Here is a 21,462-nt window from a genome sequence, read left to right as displayed (position 1 = left end):
TTTCAGCGGTCATTTATGTAGAGGTGCGGGGTTGAATCATGAACTTCTGAAAACAGCAAATAAAACTGCTCAAGGGAACACGGAGCAAACTCTTAACTGGGCTCCTACCATTTGTGTTAATTCATATTTTGTTTAGAATATCGAAGTAATAGTTGTAAAGTATTGAAGCTATTTGATTAGCAGCAAACACTTGCAGGAAAATACCATTTTGCTGTAGATGGTGTCGTTAGATGCAGTCTCTGGCCACTTCCCCCATCAGTCGCAGGGGCACGGGAAGTTGGGTTTATAGGGAAGAATGTCGAGCGCATTTTCTAGAAAGCAGCGTTACGGGGGTATTAAAATAATGCTAATATTTTTAGATAGTGTATTCAATTTGGAAGATGCATTTTGTAATATTAGTGAGGGAGCCAATCATTCTGTTCGTATAAATGCTGTTAGGGGACTGATCTAGAATAGCCATAAGATTACCGCGTAAACGCGCATTGGCCCAGGTCGGCGAGGAGAGTGATGGAGGGAAGCGGGAGAAAATGGCAGTTTTAGAAGCAAAAATCCGTTCTCTATCTGGTTGCTTGGCGCGGATTAAAAACAAGTTCCTGCGTTTGAAAAGCCCGCGCTGTGCAAGGATTAGTCAATTACTAGTTTTGCGTGAGTTTGAAAAGCCCGCGCTGTGCAAGGATTAGTCAATTACAGATTTGCGTGAGTTTGAAAAGCCCGCGCTGTGCAAGGATTAGTCAATTACAAACTTGCGTGAGTTTGAAAAGCCCGCGCTGTGCAAGGATTAGTCAATTACACACTTGCGTGAGTTTGAAAAGCCCGCGCTCTGCAAGGATTGCACAATGACAAACCGTCCTTTTAACCCCTTCAAGGAGCTACCTAAACGCACCCCTTTGCTCGGTCGGAGGAGTAGGGGGTGGTTTTGAATACTAGTTCGGTACAAAACTAGGTCCTGGGGATTTTCAGAAAATCATTTTCTATTTGACTTTCAAACAGATGCACTAGTCATTTGGAAACCTTTGTTCTCCTAAATCTGATAACTATCTGGAAAAGAAAGTTGCGTGTAGGACGTGAAATGCATATATAAATACTAACTGTTCCTGTAAAAAGTTACCCTGTGGGCGAATGATCGTTATGCATTACATCTCAATTCCCCCATGTCGTCTTCAGACAAAATTATTTCCTACCCACTAGATATTTACATAAATGCTCTTGTGTGTTTCTGTAAACTGAATGCACTGCTGCTATGGAATACTCACTTTAGCCAGTCTTTTTGACTGTTTGATAAATGGACCAATTATTGATTTATTTATGTCCTGGTTTAATTACCTCCGCAAGATAGTCTCGAAGATAGAGATTAGGGTTTTGTTTAAAATTAATTTAATTGATAAGTTTACCTCAAAGAAACTAAATTAGGAGCACGAGCACCTTCAATGAGTGTTCCATGTCACTGAGGGCCAATGTACAAGACCCATTGCAGACATTTCTAAACTGTAAACACAAAACTCCCTTGATATGCAATGAGCTTGAAATCAGGGTAGTCTCTCGTATTCTTTGCAGCTCCGCAATAACAGTGTGAGGGGAAAATGGTACCGACCCCTCCCACCCCCCGTTTTTTTTTTTCTTACTTTTTTTTAAATTCTATTTTATTGCGTCTCTTTTGGGGAGACGCAAAACCCACCACATTCCCAACCGGCATATTACACTTCACCAATGGTCACAGTTAGATCCGCTTCCCCATTGGCTGTTCAGAGAATGCAAGTCTTCAGCCAGCCTATCACAAATAGTTTGAGTCTGAAAACGGAAGAAATATAAGGGCGGCTGCTGGGTGTCCCTTGGCTTACTTTGCATTTCTTTTCCCGAGCAAACGGTGCTAGATAGAACGTGAATTGCAAATGTCAGGCCGGGGAAAGCAGGGCGGTAAGGTGCGGGCTAAGGCGAAGTCTCGCTCCTCGCGGGCTGGGCTGCAGTTCCCGGTGGGTCGAGTGCACCGCCTGCTCCGCAAAGGTAATTACGCTGAGCGGGTGGGAGCTGGAGCTCCGGTCTATATGGCCGCGGTGCTCGAGTATCTGACCGCTGAGATTCTCGAATTAGCCGGCAACGCTGCTCGGGACAATAAGAAAACCAGGATCATCCCCCGTCACCTGCAGCTCGCCATCCGTAACGACGAAGAACTCAATAAGCTCCTGGGGAAAGTCACGATCGCTCAAGGTGGTGTCCTGCCCAACATCCAGGCAGTGCTGCTGCCCAAGAAAACTGAGAGCCACAAGGCCAAGAGCAAGTAAAGCTGAAGTGAGAAATAAACACTTCGAATTTAAAACTAACTTAACGGCTCTTTTCAGAGCCACCCACAAAGTCAAAAAAGGGTTTGATTATCTCCAAAAGTTCCGGTAGGAATCGTGTGTACGCCAAACAGTGAAATCCCCCTCTTACAAAAATCAACGTGACAAAATCAAACAAACAAAAATAACTGACAGCGGGGACAGGATTTCGCCCTCATTTTTTTCTAGCGGTGGATTAAATTGGGCAAAATGTGTAAATTACATTCCGTTCACACACGCACTTAAAAGTGCCTTACTGCGGGGGGGGGGGGATAACTTTGTCTGAAGATGACATGGGAAATTTGAGATTTAATGCGTAATGATCATTTTCCCACTGCATAACTTGCAACAGAAGTCAGTATTTACAGCTCTCAAGCCTCACATCCAACCTTCTCCTTTACGGGTTATTTGTTGTCAGATGTACGAGAATAGAGGTCTCCAAGTGGGTAACGAATCTGACAGTCTATTGGAAAATCCCGGGCACGTAGTTTTGTACGGAACGAGTAGTCAAAACCACCCCGCATTCCTCCGACCGAGCAAAGGGATGCGTCCAGATAGCTCATTGAAGAGGTAAAAAAGAGGGTTGTTACTGGACAATCCTTGCGCGGGTTTTTCAAACACAGGAAATAATTTAATTACTACTATGCCTTTTGCAGTACATACAGGAAGTTGTGTAACTTTGTTTGAAAGTCTGCAGAGAAAATCGCTAATCGCTCAGAAAATCTGACCCCTTTCCCATTCCAGGGAAAGAGACTCATTCATCTAAACCTATAGGAAGATTTTATTTACTTAATGTAGAGAAGGGGCTTCTGAATTGCTTTTATGAAAACAGGGTGCAGTATTTAGAAGACAGTGCTATACGTGTAGGTGTCAGCTCAAAGGCTACACTGTACAAATTATTTAAGAATTTGCAGATCTTTGAAAACTATAGATCAAAATAATCAGAAGGGGTTCTGTTAAGCTGTGAAATGTATTTCACTTTCTCATTTCTTATCCTTTACTGCCATCTGATGGACATTCTTTTTTAAATTGCAGAACTTGTAAACGATATAAAAACCTGTTTTACGGTTCAATGTTTACTAATAACAGCTAAGAAATAAAGACCATCATACAACCAAACAGCAGGAACAATAAATATCTATTTAATCATAAATACTTAAACATCCCCTGTGGTTCACCTCTGTCAGTTTCACAATAGGCTTATTTTAATTTATATTGGAATACTATTTGATTTTCCCCATGGAGAACTGGTCAGTAGACTGGAACTTGTCAGTAGAAACTCAGTTATATAAGGTACATTTGCTATATCTGAGGTCTAATTATTGGGAAACTTTTATAAATATTTGCCAGAATTATTAGTTATTCATATAATTTCCACCCTTTTACCTTGAGGTGACCCGTAGATACCTTAATAAGGCGAAGGCCCTATAATGCTAGGTACTGAACAAACGGATAGCAAGTGGCAGGTCAGATTGTAAACATGTTTAAAATATAGCCTGACACAATTTGGAGCCTGACAAGTGGGGGAGAGGGGAGGAGTAAACAAAAACAATTGTATTTTGTTTTTAATAAGTGTGCACCCTTTCAGTATCAGGGGGTAGCCGTGTTAGTCTATATCTACAAAAACAACAAGGAGTCTGGTGGCACCTTAAAGACTAACAGTGTTAATTAACCTTCACTTCTCCACCCAAGAAATTTCAAATGTGAAACATAAGATAATTGTTTATACCATTATGATTTCTGGCTCTAACATGTTCATTCTTGTGGACTTCCTCACTTACCTCTTTTCTCATATGCTGATTTCCTACACACTGCCACATTCACTGATACACAGAGAGAAAGGGGGCGGAGGGAACTGTGACACAGCTATAAATAACCTTTATGAAAAGTTACAAGTTTCAGCCTAAGTGCTACTTTCTAGCTAGGCACCCTCCTGTCCTAGATCACTGCAGTGCCTCAAGACATCAGTTTGAATTTTCAAGGCCATCTTCTCCGTGCCTCTCAATCTTCAAACCAGTGAAAATTTGACTAATGAGCAAAGTGAGGACGACCTGTGGTGTGTCTATAAGGGACTGGTCCTCATATAGGAGGACAACCTGCTACTGCTACTATTTGTTATTCAACTGAATTGCCGTGAGACACTTCCATACAAATAGACCTTCCCACAAGCTAGACAACCAATTCTTCATCTACTTCTGGATATGTCAGCAGATGAACACTGTTGCCTTCAAACTTCAACTCTCCAAGCCCCTCAAAATATAGTCAGTGTTCCACGTATCATTTTGAAGCCCTATACATAGGATCAGTTCCTGGACCAGGCCTAACAGCTGCTGCCACCAGTCAAGAGACAGGGTCATGAGAAATACATAGTGCATGCTATTCTTGATTACAAACTTCAGCAAGGCCAAATGTACTACCTCATACCCTGGGAGGGCTATGGCCCTGATGAATGCTCCTGGGAACCTGCTGCCCATTTCCTTGTTCCCGACCTAGTAAAAAAAGTTTTACAGGGAACATCCTGACAAGCTGGGCCCAACGTCAATGGTAGGAAACTGAAACTAGTCAAATTATAATTAGAAATAAGGCACACATTTTTAACAGTGATGATGATTAACCATTCAGCAAAATACCAAGGAATCTGGTGGATCCTCTGAGTCTTGATGTCTTCAAATGAAAGATTAGATATTGTTTTGGGCTGCTCTGGAGGGAGGAGACTGGCAGCTGGCTCTTCAGGCAGTGGGATGTGCTCCATCCCCACTCTGGTCCTCTGTCCATCAAGGTCAAGAACTGTTATGCTGTACTGGCAACAGGAGGAGAGGAGCAGACCCCAATATCTGAGGAGGAGACGCCAACTGCTCCCAAGCCTGAGAGGCTCACTGCTTCCATATCCAAGAAGAGGAGACAAGTGGTGGTGGTGGTTGAGGACTCCCTTCTGAGAGGGAAAAGGTATCCATCTGGTGGCCTGATGTGATGTCATGGGAGGTGTACTGCTTGCCTGAAGCCTGCAACTGAGGTGTTATGGAAAGGTTGCTGAGTCTCATCCAGCCCTCTGACCCCTACCCCATTCTGCTTATTTACCTGGGGACTAATGGTATTGCCAGGTATGACCCTGAGAAGATAAAGTAGTGCTTACAGGGCTCTGGGAGCTAAGATGAAGGAGTCAGGGATTCAAGTGGTGTTCTTGTCCAGCCTGTGGTTGAGGAAAGGTGTGCCGGAAGGGAAAAAAATATCCCTGGTATGAATGTATGGCTCTGAAGATGGTGTTGACAGGAGGACTTTGGCTTCCTCAACCATGGGATGTTGTGCCAGGAAGAAGGATTGCTGGGAAGAGATGGGGTCCACCTGGGCCCGACCGTACTGGGGGCAGGTAGGGGAGGCATGGGGAGCCAGTGCCTCCCCAAACAGCCAGGCATGTCCCCATCCACACTCCACCCCCCCAGGGACCCGCTTCAGTGGCACTGCTGGGCTCCAGGGGGCTGGGGCCACACCGCCCGCCTTCCTGAGGCTGGGGAGGCTACAGCGGCACCATACGCTCTCCCTCCTAGCACTCTGGGACTGGGAAGGCTGCAATGGCACCACTGCGCGCTCTCCCTCCTGGCGCGCTCTCCCTCAGGTGGAAGGGGCAGGTTTGGGGGTAGCCTACCCCAGCCAGTGGTTCACCCACTGCCCATGCGGTGCTGGCCAATTGCACCAGCCTGTGGGGCCTCCCAAAGCGCGGGGCCCGGAGCTGTCGCCCTGATTCGCTGTCCCCTAGGGATGGCTCTGGGTAGAGGGGTATAGTTTGTTCAGGAAGGACAGGCAAGGAAAAGAAAGAGAATGTGCTTTATCGCACACCAAGAAAATATACATTTGTTCTGTGGTCCAGAATGAGGTGAAAAGGCAGACCAGAAGTGCTTAATTTCTAATGAAAGAGGTGCTGGGGCTGAGCTCTGGCAAGCCCCAGCACAAATTAAGCACTGATGCATCCCATATACTGTATACCGCATACACTCAAGTGACCCAACCCTGCCTATTCCCCCATTTACTCCCCCATCCCACACACAGCATATGCACCCTGAACCCCACCTATCCCCCATGTACCCCCATCCTGCCCAGCCCTGACTATTCCCCCAGACACTCCCCAGCCTACACCCCATAACAAACACCCACCCCAAATATACGGCCACGCTCTGCGTGATAGTCCAGGGCAGGGTGGAGGAGGTGCTTTGGTGCAAGCTGAGCACCTGTATCCTGGGCTGAAAGTCCGTTGGGGATGTCACCCCCTGGCAGCGCTTGCACCAGCACCAACATCCCCTTGGCTTCCTGGGGGGGATCCCACAGTGCTGGCAGCAAGGAGAGAGGTGAGGTGTCAGGGAGAGGGAAGGTGACCATGCAGCCAGGAGGTAGTTCGGGGCAAAGGGAGCTGGGTACTGGGGCAAGAGGGAGGCTCTGGGAAGTGGCGGTGGTGCCACAGGCAGGGCCCTTACAGGGAAGGTGGAGCAGGTGCATTCAGCAGACAGAGCAGGGTATGCAAGATGCACCTGGCAGGGAGGCAGCTCTGCACTATGGCCGAGGGGGCTGACCACACTATAGTGCCCCTGATCTTGACAGCCACACCCTCTAGCGGCAGCCAGGCTTAGCAGGAGGCACTGCCTGGTCCACCCCCGCAGGAGACCTGCACTAGGAGGAGGTCAGAGCTGAGCCCGATCCAGGACCCCTTGCACGAGGGGGTTGGGGTGTTCTTCCCCCCCAGGGGATTCCAGCAGGGCAGGTGCCCCAATCCGGGCTGAGAGCAGAGCGATCTGGATTCAGGTTGTGGGGACCGCAGCCCTTTTTTATGGGAGTGATGGATCAGGCGGGGTGGAAAATTAACCCTCAATCCCTGTCATTGAGAATGATGAGGATGGGGTGGGTGTAGGGGCAGCACTGCTTTCCCACATCCCCTTCCCATAAATCACTCTCTTATTTTTCTTTCTTACTTAATACATTTTTGGATAGTTCATTGTAGGATTGGCTACTGTAACAATGCTGCCTTTGGTGGTGGGACACTACTGAGAGTATCAATTCAGGACAAATCGCTTAGAGCAGGGCAGTCACAGCCCAAGGCTGTGAGTTCTTTACACATCAAACCAGCTAAACAGAGAGGACTTAAGTTTTACCCCACTGGCTACCAGAAGTCATACAAGCAATTCCTTTAGACACTGCAGTTTTCCAATATCACCACCAACACCTCGCCTTATGGCGATGAATGATTGTGAAAACCAATACCACAGTAAAAGAAAAAAGGTTCTCCTGATCCCAAAGGACCAAGTCTCAGACCCAAGTCAATATATGTCAGATCTTACCCACAAATCACACTGTTGCCAATTCTTTAGAATCTAAAATCTAAAGGTTTATTCATAAAAAGAAAGAAACATAGATGAAAGTTAAAATTGGTTAAATGGAATCAATTATATACAATAATGGCAAAGTTCTTGGTTCAGGCTTGTAGCAGTGATGGAATAAACTGCAGGTTCAAATCAAGTCTCTGGAATACATCCCCAGCTGGGATGGGTCATTCAGTTTTTGATCAGAGTTTCAGTTTGTAGCAAAGTTCCTCGAGAGTTAAGAAGCAGGATTGAAGACAAAATGGAGATGCTGCAGCTTTCTTTATAGTCCTTTCACGATGTGGCTTGTGCTTCCTTTGTTCCAAACACAAGCTACCCAGCACATGGCATGGAAAAACCTCAGAGTTCTGTCCATAGGCATGTCCCTGCATGCTTTGCTGAGTCACAAGGTGTATCTGCCTTCTCTCAATGGGTTATTTGTATAGTTGATGGTCCCTAATGGGCCATCAAGCAGGCTAGGCAGTGCTGATGCCAAATTGTCTGGGGTGTCACCCAGAAGCATAGCACAAGTTTGAAATACAGACAGTATAGAGCCAATACTTATAACTTTAAATTTAAAAAAACGATACATGCATACAAATAGCGTAATCATAACCAGTAAATCATAACCTTTTCATGGACACCTTACGTAACCCCCTTTGTACAAGATTCGGTGCCTCTATAGGACCTTGGTTGCAACAATGATCTACACGGTCACAGTTCAGATGAATAACGTCACAGCTACAAGTGTTGTCTTTGGTGTAGGATCTCATAGACTTTAACATCAGAAGGGACTATCTGACCTCATGAACACTGCAGGCCACAGAACCTGACTCACCCACTCCTGTAATAGACCCCCTGACCTTTGGCTGAGTTACTGAAGTCCTCAGATCACGGGCGGTGGGTATAATAGGCTGCTGGACCCTCGGCTGTGGGGTTTAGCGGGGGGAAGTTTTTGTTTTATTATGCCCCATGCACGTTTCAGGTGGCTTGTATGTGATATTCAGCTTCCCAGATTCATCAGTAATCTTGGACTCCAGAGTGATTAATGATGAACCCAGAAAGATAAGTAGCAAATACCACCTCCTCAGCCGCCCCGAAACCTGCATGGGGCATAGCGAAAACTTCTTCCTGCGGAGACAAGAGTCCAAGACGCTTTTCCCTGCAGTAGTTTGGGTCTGGGGAGGGGAGGTGTGGCGTGGCTGGCTCGGGGCTCCTCCGAGCAGGTGGGGGCTTGGGACACCTCCAGGCAGGTGGGGGGGGGGGGAGGGGGCAGCTCAGGGCTTCCTCCAGGTGGGGGAGGGGAGCAGGTGGAAGGGGGACTCCACTCACCACCCATGCCTCAGATCATGATTTAAACACTTCAAGTTACAGAGAATCCACCATTTACACTAGATTAACCTGGCAAGATACCCATGCTGCAAAGGAAGGCAAAACATCCCCATGGTTTCTGCCAATCTGGTCTGCAGGAAAATTGCTTCCCCAACCCAAATCTGGTGATCAGTTAGATCCCATCCTTAGCGGGTGCGCAAGACCCGCCAGGCAAATACCTGGGAAAGAATTCTCTGTAGAAACTCAGAGCCCTCCCCATCTAGTGTCCCATCATTGGCCACTGGAGATTTGCTGCTGCCAGTTACGGATCGGCTACATTCCGTTGTAGGCAGTCTCTTCATAGCATACCCTCCATAAACTTATCAAGCTCAGTCTTGAAGCCAGCTGTCAAGACTGATTCTCCACCCTGGGACTTCATGTGCAGAAGGTGGGGGCCCACAAGGATTCTAAAAATTAACACAGGCCATTCCAGGCATGTGTTAAATTCCCAGGGTTACAGCTTTTTGGCCCAAGGGCCACATCTGGTATGGAAATTGCATGGCAGGCCATGAATGCTCACAAAATTGGGGTTGGGGTGCGGGAGGGGGTGAGGGCTCTGGCTGGGGGTGCGGGCTCTGGGGTGGGGCCAGAAATAAGGAGTTCAAGGTGCGGGAGGGGGCTTTGGGGTGAGGCAAGGGGTTGTGGTGCAGGGAGGGTTGAGGGCTCTGGCTGGGGGTGCGGGCTCTGGGGTGGGGCTGGAGATGAGGGGTTGGGTGTGCAGGAGGGTGCTTCAGGCAGTGACCGAGGGGTTCGGATGGTGATCAGGGCTGGGACAGGAGGTTGGGATGCAGGAGGGGGTCAGGGGTGCAGGCTCTGGGCGACACTTACCTCAAGCAGATCCCAGATGCAGCGGCATGTCCCCCCTCCGGCTCTTATGTGGTGGCGCAGCCAGGAGGCTCTGCGCGCTGCCCTGTCTGCAGGCACTGCCCCTGCAGCTCTCATTGTTCATGGTTCCCGGCCAATGGGAGCTGCAGGGGTGGTGCTTGGGGTAGGGGCAGCATGCAGAGCCCCTTGGCTGCCCCTATGCGTAGGAGCCGGGGGGGGGGACATGCCACTGCTTCCGGGAGCCACGTGCAACGAGGCAAGCCCCCAACCCTGCTCCCCGGCTGGAGCACCAGAGCAGGGCAAGCCCTGGACCTTGCTCCCCGGCTGGACCTTGAGGACCGGATTAAAACATCTGGAGGGCCGGATGTGGCCCCCGGGCTGTAGTTTGCCCACCCCTGATTTAGATGATTTTTCCTAACTGGCCCCAAGCTTCTTACAGCATAGTTCCAGCCCTGTCTCTGCTTCTCCCCGAGAACAACAACAGACAGACCAAGGGGAAGTTGTTTTCCAATTTTAAAAAGTTCTTGCCTTCCCATTGGCTCTTTTGGTCACGTACTCACTCCCTTCCTTTTATCTATGCCAGGAGACATTTTAACCCTTTACAGGAAAAGCAAGTAGAGAACAACTACTAAGAGGGATTTTATAGTTAACTGGCTGACTGGGTGTCCATAAAAGGGAGTTACCCCCACTTTCATTTATCGCACACACCCCAAATCACAGACAGTGCTGGCCAGCCTGGTTTAGGTAGGGTCCACACCGCCTGGGATTTCTTCCTGGAGGTTGAGGAAACAGAGTTAATAAGATACATGCACCTCTAATTTTACTACTAATTACATGAAGAACTAAACAGTATTTTCCACATTTTAGGACTACTACAACTTAGAATACAGGGAGATTTTTACCCATCTGATTCTGGGAAACCTTCCTGGAAGAGTGCATCAGCCATTTTGTTAGAGGCTCCTGAAATGTGTTGTATTTCAAAATCAAAGTCCTGAAGAGCTAAGCTCCACTGAAGAAGATTTTTGTTACTTTCTTTGACTAAGGGCTGGTCCATACTAACCCCCCAGTTCGAACTAAGATATGCAACTTCAGCTACGTGAATAACGTAGCTGAAGTCGAAGTACCTTAGTTCGAACTTAAAGGTACTTACCAAAGGTCCACACGCGGCAGGCAGACTCCCCCATTGACTCCGCCTACTCCTTTCGTGGAGCAGGAGTACCGTCGTCGACGGTGAGCACTTCTGGGATCGATCCGGGATCAATTTATCGCGTCTAGACAAGACGCGATAAATCGATCCCAGACGATTGATTGCTTACCGCTGAACCTGGAGGTAAGTATAGACATACCCTGAGTGAAGCCACTTCAGTGCAGCATGGGCAGTCTGCAGATGGAACCACCTGTAATGTGGTACAAATCGTCGGTAATACCTGGCCAAGCCCAAGAAGTATTGGACCTGCTTTTTTGACTTATGGACAGGCCAATTTTGGATAGCATTTACTTTAGCCTGTAAGGGGTTGATAGTTCCTTGCCCACCTGGTGTCCAAGGTAGATTACCCTGTTTAGGCCTATTTGACATTTCTTGGCCTTAATGGTTAATCCTGCGTCCCTTATGCGCTGGAAGACAGCTGGGAGGTCGTCCAGGTGTTCTGCCCATGAATCTGAGAATATGGCCACATCGTCTAGGTAGGCGACTACAAATTCCCCTAATCCAGCCAGAAGATTATCAACCAGTCTCTGGAAGGTGGCGGGTGCATTTCACAGTCCGAAAGGGAGCACATTAAATTCATACAGCCCTACGTGGGTGATGAAGGCTGTCCTTTCCTTGGCTGGGTCATCTAGTGGCACTTGCCAGTACCCCTTAGTAAAGTCTAAGGTGGAGATGAACTGGGCACATCTCAGTTTCTCCAATAGTTCATCTGTGTGTAGCACTGGATAGTTTTCTGGGCAAGTTACAGCATTTAGCTTATGGTAGTCCATACAAAAGTGGATTTCCCCATCAGGTTTGGGAACCATAATCACTGGAGATGCCCATGCATTCTCAGAGGGGTGGATTACAACCATCTGTAACATGTCCTTGATCTCCCTTTCTATTGCAGTTTTGGCTTGAGGAGCCATCCGGTAAGGTTGGGCTCTAATTGGGTGAGCATCACCTGTGTCAGTGGAGTGGTATGACTGTTCTGTCCATCCCAGGGTGGCTAAAAACACTGGCGCAAAGCTAGTGCACAGCTCCTGGATTTGCTGTCAGTGCTTACACCCAAAGGTTATGGAAAGCCTCACCTCTTCTACACCACTGTTGCTTTTTCCTTCACAGTGTTATACAGACAAAACAACACAGGATCTTTTCAGGGAGCAAGACAAAGATGCCACATTTATTATGATAACAATTTGATTTATGACCAATAACTAATATCTTAATCCTTATACACACACATTATACCTGATACCTATACACACACATCCACACACACACACATTCACACATCCATCAGATGTTCTGCAGCTGCTGCATAGTTACCAGTCCTGAACATAGCTTGAGTTCATGGCTTGATTTTGCAGCTTGGGTTCGTAGCTTGTGGCGGCTAACTGGCCAGGAAAGCCGGGCACAAGGAAGGGCTGGGTCTCTGTTTGGCATGCACCGATGCCCTTCCATGTTGGCAGCAGAATGTTACCCTCCAAAGTCTTCCATCTCACCCACGCTTTTTGTAGGCTTTAGTTTGAATCCAGAGTCTATAGGTCTTGCTGTGTCACGCTGCCTCTGGGTTTTAGGGTGACCAGAGAGCAAGTGTGAAAAATCGGGACAGAGAGTGGGGGGTAATAGGCACTTATGTAAGAAAAAGCCCCAAATATCTGGACTGTCCCTATAAAATCGGGACATCTGGTCACCCTACTGGGTTTGGTGATTGATCACCAGTCAATTGCAGGCGTAACTTTCAGCCTGGGACCTGGCTCTGATCTTCCTTCTATTGTACCTTTGTTCTTTTTAGGGTGGACTCTTCTTACTTTGTTAGGGCTCTTGTCTGCATCTTCAGCCGTTGATGTTTGAACACTATTTCATCAGGACAGGCTGGTGCTGGAGGTTGATTCCATCATCCATCCATACCTCATTCACACATCTAAACTAAACTAATAAGATTACAGCAGGGCTTGCAAAAATGAAGGTTGGAGCCAGCTTTTACAAAATGGAGTAAGCGTTTTAAAATGGGGTTTGAATTACAATATGGCAAACAGTGAACAGAAGTTACAATGTAGGCAAGTGTAATGAATGGTGAACAGAAGTTACAATACTGAAACAGTGCAAGTTTCAGTGATTTAAGCAGGAATTGGATTGATAGTGAAATTTACAAAGGCAGCAGGCTGAACAACTGTGGCTCTTAACAAGCATCTTAATTGTCAATTAGCCAGTTATTGGGGTAACTGGTTTTATGAATGGATGTTATTTCATTCATAAAACTGTACTTATGAAGTTACATTATAAAGTGAACAATTAAAAGCAATTTCATTCATCAGTTCTACAATAGTAGACTTCTTCAGCCTACTCAGTGTCATCTCTCTCCTGGGCTGTAAATGGAGAACCTTGATTTGTCAGGAATAAAAGGGCTTTAGAGAATAAACATGGTATATTTTAGGTTTTAGGGTAGGGTCTGGGAACGCTATGAGGTAATTAAAAGCTCCCAGGCGCTCTTGGACCATAAATGGCCCCTCCCACAATGCTTCCATCGTATTGGCCTGGAGCGCTTTCAAGACTATGACTTGGTCACCTACTCTGAAGGAACGCTCTCTGGTATGTTTATCATACCAGGACTTTTGCTCTTGTTGAGCATCCTGTAGGTTTTCTCAAGCAAGAGCTAGGTGTTTTGCAGGTTGGTTACAAAGTCCAAAACGTTAGTTCCTGGAGAAGATGTAACCCCCTCCCATTGCTGCTTCACCAGCTGTAATGGCCCCTTAACTTTGTGGCCATAAACGAGTTCAAAGGGTGAAAATCCCAAACTGGGATGTGGTAAAGCCCTATAGGCAAAGAGCAACTGCTGGAACACTAGGTCCCAGTCATTGGAGTGCTCATTCATGAATTTACATATCATGGCCCCCAAATTCCCATTAAAACTCTCCACTAGGCCATTTGTTTGATGGTTGGAAGGGGTGGCAACGAAGTGGTTCACCCCATAAGCTTCCCAAAGATGTTTCATGGTCCCTTTCAGAAAGTTAGTTCCCGAATCCATAAGGATGTCTGAGGGCCAACCTACCCTGGCAAAAATGTCTGCCAATGCCTGGCCCACACTTTTAGCCCTGATGTTGCTTAGAGCTACTGCTTCCAGACATCGGGTGGCAAAATCCATGAAGGTCAGTGTCACAGAGTGTGGGGGAATCAGGGCCCTGCACCCCCACTTCCTTTGATTCACTGTGACTCTCAGACAGTCAGTAAAATGGAAGGTTTATTGGATGACAGTAACACAGTCCCAAACAAAGCTTGTAGGTTTAACCAGGACCCCACAGTCAAATCCTTCTGGGGGACAGGGACTTAGACCCCAGTCCTGGGGCTCCCTCCGTTTCCCCAGCCAGCTCCAAACTGAAACCTCCTCCAGCCATCTCAAACCCCCTCCCCCTGGTTCCTCCTCCAGCCTTTGTCCATTTTCCCGGGCAGAAGGTGTCACCTGGCCCCAACCCCTCTCCTGGGCTCTCATGTTACATGCTTCGGTATCTTCCCTTGGAAAGTCTCCCATCCCACACACAGTCCCAGTAAAACTCCTCTGCAACATTCCCAGGTCAATACTCCCCACTCCCTGTTGCATCACAGGCAGTATGTATAGCTTTCCTCTGGGTGTCTTCTTAGGGAAAAGACCTAGAATATCCACAGCTACCCACTGAAATGTAACCTCAATTATGGGGGGGCCTTGACCTGGTCTTGGGGCTTTTCCACCCTCTCGCACACCTCACAAGACTGGACATAGATAGAAAAGTTCTTTTCCATTCCCTCCCAGTGGAATGACTTCCCCAAATAGTCCTTGGTCCTGTTCACCCCAGCATGGCCACTAGGGTGATCGTGGGCTATGCTCAAGAGCTTTTCCCTATACTTAGTTGGAACTACCAACTGTCTCTGAGGATGCCAGTTCTCCTTGTGCCCAATAGAAAGAGTTTCCTTGTATAAAAGTCCTCCTTCTACAACAAACCTGGACCTATTGGAAGAGCTGAGAGGTAGTGAGTTGCTCTGTGCTCTGGCCAAGCTCCCTTGACACTTTCATCTGCTTCCTGCTCTGCCTGGAACTGCTCACTTGATGCTGGAGACATTAGTTCCTTGCTGGGTTGTGGACTTGGGCTTGGTCCCACTGGAAGCGATGCAGGTGATGGGGGTGTCTCCGTCGATTGTGAACTACTCTCTACTGGTGCACTAGGTTGCATTTCAGGTTCCGGTTGAGCTTCTTGCACCGGTTTAGCTGCTGCTGCAGGTGCCGGCTCTGTGGCGCCCCTTGGTGCTGGCTCCCCTGGCTTTGGTGTGGTTGCAAGAATGGGCTCTGGTGCTGACTGCTCCATGAGTTCCGATCCTTGGTCTGGTTCTGGTTGGGTCCCAGGAACTGGATTTACAACCGCTGCCATAGACTCTGGTCTGGGGTTTGTTTTCACAACCTCTGGCTGAGTTCCTGGGCCTATGGTATCAGGGGACACAGACTGGGTTCTTGTAGGAGACTCAGAAATGGGGTTAGGTTTGGAGGCCTGTTTAGCCTGGCTGCGGATGACCATCCCCACCCTTTTTATAAGCCTCACATGGTTGGCTAAGTCTTCTCCCAGCAGCATGGGAATGAATGGGATAATCGTTATAGACTGCAAAAGTCCATATTCCTGACCAGCCCTTGTACTGGACAGGCAACCTGGCTGTAGGCAAGTTAAAAGAGTTGGCTTTAAGGGGTTGCACCATCACTTGGGCCTCTGGGTTGATGAATTTGGGGTCCACCAGGGATTGGTGGATAGCTGACACCTGTGTTCCAGTGTCTGTCCATACAGTAATCTTCCTCCCTCCCACACTCACAGTTTCCCTTAGCTCTGGGGGTATTTGTGAAGCATCTGGGTCTGAAGGCTCTCGTTGGGACCTCGGGGTGATGAATTGCAGTCATCTGGTGCTCTTGGGGTAGTTGGCCTTCACATGCCCCAGCTCATTACATTTGAAGAATTGCCCAGCTGATTGTGGGCTGGGGTAAGGTGGGTGGTTGGCGAGTAGGGTGGTGGGACGAGAGGGCATCTGGGGTTTCCCTGGCTGTGTGGAGGGCTCCTCCTTGTGAGGTGGGGCCTTGGGATGACTCTAATGGTGGGGCATTGTCTCAGGTTGCCCCTTCTGGTATCTGCACCAACTGCTACTAGCTTTCTTCTTCCCTGCCACCTCCACCCATTTGGCTCCAATCTTCCTTTCTATTTCCTCAGGAACATCCTCTAAGAATTGTTCCATTTGTATTAGGATAGACAGATCTTCCAGACACTTAACATTTACTCCTGATATCCAGGCATCCCAATTTTTTACAATGTGGTAGGCATGTCTGGAAAATGACACGTCTGGTTTCCACCTTAGGGATCTGAACCACCGACAGGCATGCTCAGGTGTTAGTCCCATCCTAATTCTGGCCTTTTGTTTAAAAAGTTCATACTCGTTCATGTGTTCTTTAGGCATTTGAGCTGTCAATTCTGCTAAGGGTTCACTGAGTTGTGGCCTCAGCTCCACCATATACTGGTCTGGAGGGAGGCTGTACCCAAGGCAGGCCCTTTCAAAATTTTCTAAGAAGGCCTCTGTATCATCGCCTACCTTGTATGTGGGGAATTTCTTGGAATGGGGACCAGTATCTGGAGAATGACTGTTAGGGCTACCTGGTTGACCCAGCTTAGCTTTTTCCAGCTCTAAGCGCTTTAGCTCCATTTCTGCCTTCAAGCGCTTCACCTCCGCTTCCAAGAGCTTTGCCTCAGCTTCCGCCTCCAAGCGCTTCGCTTCCGCTTCCACCTCCACCTCCCAGTGCTTCACCTTTCTTCCACCTCCAAGCACTTCATCTCTAGGAAGAAATTCCTTTCTTCCGCAGTTAGAACGTTGCCTGGGTTAAGGGCATCCCCCCATCCTGGCACTAGGATCTCAGGTGGGGGAGGGCTGACCCTTCCCTCCTGGGAAGTCTATGGTCTCCCATCCCCTCCCTACATTTCTGTCATGGAGCTGGATGTCTGGGCTTGATCTGGGTCTGTCTTCTCCATGGCGTGCCACTTTGGGAAAACTGGTTGCCTTAGGATTTTGGTGCCCGGCCGCAACCTCATGCAAAGAACTGCCCTTCTCTAGCCTAACTATTTTGTTGCCACGAAGCTAGAAAAATAAACTGCTTGTTGGACTCTCTGGCTTGGCAGGCTGAACCCTTTTCATGTCTGTTCCCCCTCAGGCAGCAAAGAAAAGAAAAGAAAAGAAAAGAAAAGAAAAGAAAAGAAAAGGAAAAAAAAAAAAAACCTCCCTGAATTTGCAGACTGCCAAAAGGAAAAATGTGTCCTTTTAAAATCCTGAGGTCTGTGCTTCTGGTTCAAAATGATCCCACCGCTCTGCCACCATGTCAAGGCTGATTCCCAATCTGGTACTTTGAATGCAGAAGGTGGGGGCCCGCAAGGATTCTAAAAATAAACACTGGCCGCTCTAGGCTTGTATTAAACTCCCAAGGTTACAGCTTTTCTCTGACCTTGGATGGGTAGATGCTGCCACCACCCAAGTACAAAAAACCCTTTGAAATCCCAGGAAGGTGCACTTGGAAATTCCTTCCTATGGGGTACCTCAAGCTCTTTTATCCCCCTCCAGGGAAGAGCTGAGAAAGAAAACAAAGGAAATCAGCTGTTGCCACCAGCTAATTAAACAACATGTGCACAGAACTCTTAGGACACAAAATCCAATCCTGTTATTAAAAAAAAGTAAATTTTATTAAAAAACAATAAAAGAAAGAAATACATTTGAAAACTCAGGCTATTGCTAGATTTAAAAAAAAAAACACTTATAAAAATTAAGGATCAAGAATAACCTTCCTGAGGTCCAGCTTAAAGGTTACGAGCAAAACAAAAGCATTTGGGGTTAGCACAGAGGAGTCCACAAGCCATAAAGCAATGAAAAGAAATAAACCTAATCGCATCTTCCTAGACATTTCCTGATCTACTTACATATCTGGGGGTTTCAAGTGAATAGTTTCTAGGTATGATTTAGATGATTTTTCATACCTGTCCCCAACCTTCTTACAGCATAGTTCCAGCCTGTTTCTGCTTCTCCCTGAGACCAACAACAGACAGACCCAGGGAAAGATTTTTTTTTTTTCCATTTTAAAAAGTTCTAGCCTTCCAATTGGCTCTTTTGGTCAGGTGCCCACTCCCTTCCTTTTACCTATGCAGGGGAGCCTTTTTAACCCTTTACAAGTAAAACAAGTAGAGAACAACTACTAAGAAGGATTTTATAGCTAACTAGCTGGCTGGGTGTTCATAAAAGGGAGCCACCCCCTCCCTTTTATTTATCACACCAGCTATGTTTTTCACCCCCACTTCTCCCCTTGGAAGCCCTTTCCACAATTTCACACCTCTGATGGTCAGAAACCTTCATCTAATTTAAAGCCTAAACTTGTTGATGACGAGTTTGTATACATTTGTTCTTGTGTCCACATTGGTAATAAACTTCAACAACTCCTCTCCCTCCCTGGTATTTATCCCTCTGATCTATTTATAGAGAGCAATCATATCTCCCCTCAGCCTTCTTTTGGCTAGGCTAAACAAGCCACGCTCTTTGAGTCTCCTCTCATAAGGTAGTTTTCCCATTCCTGGGATCTAAAGTGCAGTTGCCCTGAGGTAAATGATTGGTCTTTTGGGACTGGGAGTAACCCGAATGTTGTGATTTTTGGTGGAAGGGACCATCTATCACAAAAGCAAGCTGAACTGGGTGACAAGATAGACCTCAGTTCCCAAGGAACCGTCTGTGACTCCATGGTTATAACACATGAGGAGTTCACACTTGATTCTTGTGTAATGAAGCGGCCTTTGGCAGGACACAACTGAGAGTATCAATTCAGGACAAATTGCTTAGAGCAGGGCAGTCACAGCCCAGGCTGGGGTTCCTCCACTACTGAGGCACACCAAACCAGCCAAAGAGGACTTCGGTTTTACCCCATTGGCTAACCAGAAGTCATACAAGCAATTCCCTCAGACAATCCAGTTTCCCAGTATCACCACCAGTGCCACTCGTTATGGGGATGAATGGTTATGAAAACCAATACCCCAGTAAAAGAAAAAAAGTTTTCCCAATCCCAAAGGACCAGCCCCAGACCCAGGTCAATATACCAGTTAGATCTTACCCACAAATCACTCTGTTGCCAATCCTTTAGAATCTAAAATCTAAAAGTTTATTCATAAAAAGAAAGAAATATAGATGAGAGTTAAAATTGGTTAAATGGAATTAATTACATACAGTAGTGGCAAACTTCTTGTTTCTGGCTTGTAGCAGGCTCAAATCAAGTCTCTGGAGTACATCCACAGCTTGGATGGGTCATTCAGTCCTTTGTTTCAGAACTTCAGTGTAGGAAAGTTCCTTCAGAGATAAGAAACAGGACTGAAGACAAAATGGAGAAGATGCAGCTGCCTTTTATAGTCTTTTGCCATGCAGCCTGTGCTTCCTTTGTTCCAAACACAAGCTGCCAACGCATGGCTTGAAAGCCTTAGAGTCCCCTCTATAGGCATGTCCCTGCGTGCCTTGCTGAGTCATAAGGTGTATCTGCCTTCTTTCAATGTGTCAATTGTATAGCTGGTGGTCCTTAATGGGCCATCAAGCAGGCCAGGCAGTGCTGATGCCAAATTGTCTGGGGTGTTACCCAGAAGCATAGCAGAAGTTTGAAATACAGACAATATAGAGCCAATACTTATAACTTTAAATTTTAAAAAAATGATACATGCATAGAGATAGCATAATCAGAACAATCATATCATAACCTTTCTATAGACACCTTACTTGACCTCCTTTGTACAAGATTTGGTGCCACTACAGGACGTTGGTTGCAACAATGATCTATACAGTCACAATTCATGTCAATAATGTCACAACTTGGTTAGTGAAATCTATGTATAAAACATACATACAGTTTAGGGTGTGTGCCGTACTTCTTAACATTCTGCCCGGAGGCTAGTACTCATATCCTGGAGTCACTCCAGACAGCTTAACACTTGCCTTCGCAAAAAAAGACACAGCTCAGATTGTGGGACCTTTGCAGTGGTAAATCTGACTCAGCTGGGGCTTAGCAGTGCAAGATGCTCACAACCCCTGCTGGGGTATCTGGCCAATGTACCCCCCAAAGGGGTTTCTAGTGGTCTATGACACCTGTGTTCCTCTGCTATCATTATCCTAGTGACCAGAAGAGATGACTTGTGAGTGTAGGAAACACATGTTTAGACTATGGAATTCACTTTTACAAGAGATAAGAACAGCCATGGAACCTCACTGCTTTCAGAATTAAAGGCAAAACTAATTTCTTCTCTCAATAAATGATATATATACCCATAAAATCAAGCAACAAAATCCCTGCTTAGAACAAAAATATCAAGGTCTTTTCACATGGACCTGACATGCAAGTTTCCCCATCTTGTTGGTAAAGATAGTCAAATGGAGGGTCTATGTAAGGGATGGTCGTCCATAAGAGCTGGATCAAAATTCTCCAGTTCTGAGGTTGACTGCTGTAAGTTGTACTTGCCAGCAATCTTCAGCAATACCTCAGGAATGAATCCTCAAATCCATATGCACATTTTGATTCTAAATGTTTGTGGTTTTAAAATAAAAGTTGGAGGATACAGTCTGACCATTTCATGCAATATATTATATGGTATGTATTAACAGGGCAATGGTACATTGTAATCAAAAGGAGCTGTGGGCGTTAGTGGATGCAGGGTTTTGACTGGATAAACCCCTTTCTAGTAAAATAAATTACTTTGGTTTTTACAAGATGAAACACATGTGGGTGACCAGATGTTTTTAAAGGGACTGTCCCATTTCTTGGGACTTTTTCTAATATAGGTGCCTATTACCCCCCACCCCGTCCCGTTTTTTTCACAGTTGCTATCTGGTAACCCTAAACATATGAAGTGTTTCCGTAAATCATATTTCAGATAAATGAAACGAAAATGCAAACTTTGTTTTCTCACTTAACTGTTTAGATAACTGTTATGGTTCCTATTTCATTCTTATTTGAAAGCCACATACTTGAACTACAGAACTACTTCTCCAGTAACGTAAGTGCTTTTGCTATTGTGGGAACTCCTATTAAATGTGACTTTTCCCTTCTCTAGTACATTCCCAGTTAATTTCTTCGTGAAATGGTTCTGTCCATCTCTTTGCTCAGCAAAACTGTAAGTTGTGGACCCCTGTCATGGGGTGAGGAAAAGATGTAGGTTGTTAAATGCTTTCCATTCCCTTTGGAACCCACAAATGCCCCTCATATGTAACTACCTAGGCCCAGGACTCTTCTGGGTTCTGCAGATGGAGCTCAGGACAGAAGGCACTCAGGTATCATGTAATGGGTGCCAAGACAGACAGAGGTGAAACCCAGAGAACGGCCATATCATGTGCTAGGCTTAAGGTGTACAAC

At 46.6% G+C, this 21,462-nt stretch overlaps 1 protein-coding gene across 1 annotated transcript; it reads left to right on the top strand.

The window, feature by feature from the left end:
- The first annotated feature begins 18 nt into the window (after positions 1–18).
- Positions 19–14,219, top strand: LOC101943156 (histone H2A.J). Its single transcript, XM_065561981.1, has one exon. It carries the CDS (start codon positions 1,890–1,892, stop codon positions 2,277–2,279), a length of 390 nt encoding a protein of 129 aa, XP_065418053.1. The 5' UTR covers positions 19–1,889; the 3' UTR covers positions 2,280–14,219.
- The last annotated feature ends 7,243 nt before the right edge of the window (positions 14,220–21,462 follow it).

Source organism: Chrysemys picta, chromosome 1 (genome assembly GCF_011386835.1).
Source record: "Chrysemys picta bellii isolate R12L10 chromosome 1, ASM1138683v2, whole genome shotgun sequence".
Classification (NCBI taxonomy): Eukaryota; Metazoa; Chordata; order Testudines; family Emydidae; genus Chrysemys; species Chrysemys picta.
This window is presented reverse-complemented; position numbering and strand designations above follow the sequence as displayed.

What these genes read in the sequence shown, in the direction of transcription:
- LOC101943156 (XM_065561981.1), top strand. Translation starts at nt 1,890, where the DNA reads ATGTCAGGCCGGGGAAAGCAGGGCGGTAAGGTGCGGGCTAAGGCGAAG.